Source organism: Phaenicophaeus curvirostris, chromosome 18, assembly GCF_032191515.1.
Source record: "Phaenicophaeus curvirostris isolate KB17595 chromosome 18, BPBGC_Pcur_1.0, whole genome shotgun sequence".
Taxonomy (NCBI): domain Eukaryota; kingdom Metazoa; phylum Chordata; class Aves; order Cuculiformes; family Cuculidae; genus Phaenicophaeus; species Phaenicophaeus curvirostris.
Genome location: NC_091409.1, coordinates 10,308,817 through 10,314,275, shown reverse-complemented (window position 1 = coordinate 10,314,275; position 5,459 = coordinate 10,308,817). Strand labels below are relative to the sequence as shown.

Genomic DNA, 5,459 nt, shown 5'->3' with positions numbered 1-5,459 from the left:
TGCAGGCTTCCCCAGGGCTGTGCCAGCCTTGGGCTGGACACGTGGAGACCCTGCATTGCTCACTCTCCTCTGAAGCGAGGATTATGCTGGGTAACTTCCCAAGACAGCACTCACCGATGCCTCCATTTCAGAGCAGAGGTATGAAGTATTTCTTGTAGGAAACGTTGTGTGTCTGCATCTTGCAGCCCCGTGTCCTTCTCTGGCCACATCCTGCTGCTGCCATGACACAGACACTCCGGGTATTTCAAGTGCTCAGTTTCCCAAGAGAACTCTAACACACCACAGCAACATAATATTTTTATTATTACAAAAGATTTCTTCAGCAAACTGCTGCCCAACATCTGTATGTATTAAACAGGGAAACAGCAAACAAACTCATCTAATGTTAGAGTTTTTTTAGGGTCTCAGCTGGTGATTCAGGTAAGTACAACTATTTTCTTTCTCCCCATCCATTCACTTCCTTGACTTTTTTCAATCAAAGCCCAAAGAAGTTACACATTGGAAGCAGCAGCTTCCAGCCCCACTGCTCACTGCGCTAGCTCCTGCAAGAGGAGCTGACCACTGCACTACCCATACAGGGTTCTCCCACGTTTGTTAAATTCCAGATGCTCCTCATGCATCAAGTTTTGCTACCTGGATTTTAACAGTCTCATGAGCGAAGAGTTTAAGAGCACGCTTGCCGTACAGTTGTATTAAATGCTCTGTGTTAACAAAATAAACATCTGCTCCTCTACTGTTGCTGGCTGATGCCAGAGGAGATGCTCATGCAGTCACCAAAGTCCAAAAAAAAAAAAGAGAAAAAGTCTAAACAGACCTGCTGTGCTTCTTCAGTGATGACTCTCAGGCATCAGATGCACTTGTGCTGGAAACAATGACATAATGCAGCATGTTGTAGCCAGAGCGAGTCTATACGTTGGATTTGGGGGCAGAATTGAGAGGGATTTCTCTGAGTTCTATCCTCATGCAGAGATACTCTCCGATTGCAGCCATCAGTGCGGTGCACACGATGTGCACCAGCCACCATGTCAGGGTTGAGGGAAAGTGGGAGTTGTAAATCCAGCAGCCCAGAAGGTGGAAGAAGTGAACAGTGACTGTAAAATCCAGGCACTGCTTTCCTCGGCGGATGAAGTACAGCAAACCCAGAGCACTGCAAAATAAAGGCAGATTAGTAAACAAACCACACCGTGTCTACTGAAAAGGGGATGCAGCAAGAGCTATTAGGGACTGTTGGCGCTCATTATTTAGCTGCTTTAGAACTTCTTAAGTGTTTTAAGGGTAGGTTGTTTCTTTGCTCCCATCTGCTGAAGCAAGATTTAAACACTTACAGCTTTTTAATTATACAACAGCATGAAAACAAGCTTTTAGTTTAAAAATTCCTGCCTGGTTGGTGCTCTGCACAATCTTCCCCCAGTAATCTTTGCCCAGTGGCAAAATACCTTCTCATTTATTGGTTGGTGTTTACTGAGATCCACTAATTCTAACTTTCAGTAGAATCTCTAACAGAAGCAAAGCTCATTCCCACCTGAGAAACTGAAGAATGAAATGATTTATCCAGGACCTAAAAGTCAGAAGTCAGCAATTCCCCAGTGCCCTGCTAGGCAGTGAGCTTTTGGGAGATGTTTTGAGAGCAGAGTCATGCTGAATTCTCTTCAAATTTAATGTAAAGGAAGAAGACAATGACAAGGGTGCTTCAGCTAGTTGCTGACTTACCATGTGAGCGCATTGAGGATGAAAGCCATCATGGAGACCCTCCCTGGCGGCGTCGAGAAGCCTAGAATCTACATTGGACTATTAGTAGGAAACCACGGCACAAATCACAGCCCACAGCACACACTCTCCTCTTGTGGCCCAGCTGCACTGGCACGGCCCTGTGCTGATAATGAGCTGTAAGAGGGGCCTGAGCAGTTATGGAAGCCTCTCTGCCTGGGGGTACCTACAGAAAAGGGAGAGGTCTGTTTCTGTATGGAGGGGCACCATCTAAAGAGGGTGTGGAGTGTCTGTCTCCATACTGGGGATACCTCGGAGGTGGGAGGCTGTTGTGTTTATACTCACAGGTCTAGAGGGAGGCGCTGTCTTCATACTGGCGGGGTCCCAGCTATACAGGGAGGTGCTGTCTCTGTACTGGGGGGGTCCCAGCTATACAGGGAGGTGCTGTCTCTATACTGGAAGAGTACTTGCTATACAGGGAGGTGCTGTCTCTATACTGGAAGAGTACTTGCTATACAGGGAGGTGCTGTCTCTATACTGGAAGAGTACTTGCTATACAGGGAGGTGCTGTCTCTGTACTGGGGGGGTCCCAGCTATACAGAGAGGTGCTGTCTCTATACTGGGGTGGTCCCAGCTATACAGGGAGGTGCTGTCTCTGTACTGGGGGGGGGTCCCAGCTATACAGGGAGGCGCTGTCTCTGTACTGGGGGGGGGTCCCAGCTATACAGGGAGGCGCTGTCTCTGTACTGGGGGGGGGTCCCAGCTATACAGGGAGGCGCTGTCTCTATACTGGGGTGGTGCCAGCTATACAGGGAGGTGCTGTCTCTATACTGGGGGTGTCCCAGCTATACAGAGAGGTGCTGTCTCTATACTGGGGTGGTGCCAGCTATACAGGGAGGTGCTGTCTCTATACTGGGGGTGTCCCAGCTATACAGAGAGGTGCTGTCTCTATACTGGGGTGGTGCCAGCTATACAGGGAGGTGCTGTCTCTATACTGGGGGGGTGCCAGCTATACAGGGAGGTGCTGTCTCTATACTGGGGGGGTCCCAGCTATACAGAGAGGTGCTGTCTCTGTACTGGGGGGGGTCCCAGCTATACAGGGAGGTGCTGTCTCTGTACTGGGGGGGTCCCAGCTATACAGGGAGGTGCTGTCTCTATACTGGGGTGTCCCAGCAATCCAAAGGGACGGCTCTGCCCCCATACTGGGGCACAGTCACAGGTCTGTCTGTATATGGGGGACAGCCATACGGGGCAGGGCAGGCCCTTCCCCACACCGAGGTGCTACAGACGCTGGGGGCTGTCTCTAACAGCGGAGAACGCGTACAGGGGCAGGGAGCGCGCCCCCCCAGCAAGGGCCCTGCGCCCTCACCTCGTCGCTGAAGACCTGGTGGAGGGAGGGCCCGGTGCTGCCCAGCGCGCCGAGGAGGGCGAGCCAGAGCCCGAGCGAGCTGTAGTAGCTGGCCTGCAGCAGCACCATCTGCGCCACGATCAGCGCGGGGTCCCACACGTAGCTGCGGAACTGCGCCGCCATCGCTGGCGCGCCGGAAGTGCCTCCCCACCGGAAGTGCCTCGCGCCGGAAGTGCCCCTCGCCCGCCCCCGCCCTGCAGCAGCGCCCCCTGGCGCGGTGGAGGACGCGGCGCTGCCCGCCGGGCCCCATGGCGGCTGGGGGCGCCGGGGAGGGGAAGGGGGTGGGGCGCCGCCTCCCGGCCCCGCCGCCGGCCAGGTAAGCGCCCCGGGAGCTGAGCCCACCGGTCAGAGCCGCCCGCGGGCCGTGGAGGGGTCAGAGACGAGGGCTGAGGCGTCACCCTGGGGGCAACGGTCCTTCTCCCTCTGGGGAAGGACCTCCCAAGGAGGACTCTCCCTCCCTTGTCCCTAAGGGAGTGGTCTTTCTCCTTAGAGAACGGTCCTTCCCCAGGAGCAGCGCGGGTCTGGTTTGTGGTACAGGAGAAGTGATCCCGCACCTCGAATCCTGGGCTCGGTTTTGGGCCCCTCCCTACAACGAAGGTGCTGGAGCGCATCCAGAGAAGGGGAGCGGAGCTGGGGAGGGATCTGGAACCCAAGGGTTCTGGTTGGGGGAACTGGGGGTGTTTATCCTGGAGAAGAGGAGGCTGGGGGGAGACCTCATCGCTCTCTGCAGCTCCTGGAGAGGAGGTTGGAGTGAGACGGGTGCTGGTCTCTTCTCCCGAGTGACAAGTGATGGGACAAGGGGAAATAGCCTCAAGTTTTGCCAGGGGTGATTTAGGTTGGATATTAGGAAAAAATCCATCACCAAAAGGATTGTCGAGCACTGGAACAGGCTGCCCAGGGAATTGGTGGAGTCGCTGTCTCTGGAGAGATTTAAAAGACTGGTAGACTTGATGCTTATGGACATGGGTTAGTGGTGAACTTGGCAGCGTTAGGTTAACTGTTAGACTCAATGATCCTATAGGTCTTTTCCAACCTAAACCATTCTATTCTATGGTCCTGTAAGTTAGTCAGGAGCAGGTTGGCTGTGCGCTGTCTGCCTGGCTTTCCTCATCTGCACGGCACCGATCTGGGTTTGTTTCAGTGGATTCAATAATTTGGCTGAGCAGCCCTTGCTAAAAAGACACAGATACCAAACAGAAATGATTGTCTTGGGATATTTCTTTCATCTCTAGGCCAGTTCCTGCAGGCACCGAGGCTGCTGGTAGCTGCTGCCCAGCTGGATTCATTTTAGCTTTAGGCCACAGGGCACTATGATGTTGCTCTGAGTCCTGGTGTGCAGCAGCTTTCCACCACAGAGCTGGTCGTGTGTAGGACTTGGCTTCTTTTGGTAGGTATCTTCTGACACGTGATGGTTTCTTCTTTTTATGCCCCATGAAATGGCCAGGTGCCAGAGTCCCTCGTGTTCAGCTGTTATCTGCTCTGTGCTCTGCTCTTGGCTGCTGGAGCTCATTTTCGTGGCCTCAATAAGCTGTCCCGCTTGCTTGCCTTTAGATATGTGAATCATTGCTCTCTGAATACTAAAATCCCTAAGTGTGTGGGACAATGAAGTGTTCTGTAGATAAGTCCTTCACTAGAAGAAAGGAGAGGAGGCAGTCCTGGATTGTTCCAGTGGATGGGGGAGTTACCACAGAGATCTTGTCACCTGGAAAAGAGAGGAAGAGGAGGACAAAATGGGAATCCAGCTTATATATGGGAGGTGGTAGGCTCATATCAGTCATGGGTGTGGAATATTTCTAGCTATGGGCACTCAGATTATGATCTCTGACACTCTCTTATGATGTTTTTTCCATGTCCCCATATGGGAAGTTCCCCAGGCAGCTCTGCTGCTTGTTTACTCTTTGTCATTCTGTGGATGTCACTGTGCTGAGGCAGGTTTGACACATTTTCCTCCCTGTTCCAGGACCTGCCACTCCTAGAAAGGGTTGTGCAAGGCAGAGGCGGCACGTGATGGGCCATAGCTGCTCAGTTTTGACTTGGGATTTCAGAGAATCTTAAAATCTCTGCAGAAGCTTACCAGCCTTAGCCAGTGCAGAAATGAACACATGAAAATCCTGGCTCTATCAGGGCTGCCTGCTGCCACCACATTGCTGAGCATAAATTGCAAGACTCAACATTGTTTCTGTTAAAGCTGGTGATAATTGGTTTCATTTCCTAAAATCTGCTGTGCTTGGCTCTCTGAGACTTGCAAGCCACAACTTAAATGTTAATTTTCATGTTCCTCTTTCCTTTTCAGTCTTTGTAGGGCTGAGTTTACTTTGCCAGCAAAAAATTTGGGTTGTATAGT

General features: G+C 52.2%; 1 protein-coding gene across 1 annotated transcript; it reads right to left on the bottom strand.

The window, feature by feature from the left end:
- Window positions 1-284: 284 nt before the first annotated feature.
- On the bottom strand, window positions 285-3,256 carry SYS1 (SYS1 golgi trafficking protein). Its single transcript, XM_069871633.1, has 3 exons — window positions 3,077-3,256; window positions 1,711-1,778; window positions 285-1,147 (listed from the first exon to the last, which is right to left on the bottom strand). Exons 1-3 carry the CDS (start codon window positions 3,236-3,238, stop codon window positions 907-909), a joined length of 471 nt encoding a protein of 156 aa, XP_069727734.1. The 5' UTR covers window positions 3,239-3,256; the 3' UTR covers window positions 285-906.
- Window positions 3,257-5,459: the final 2,203 nt, after the last annotated feature.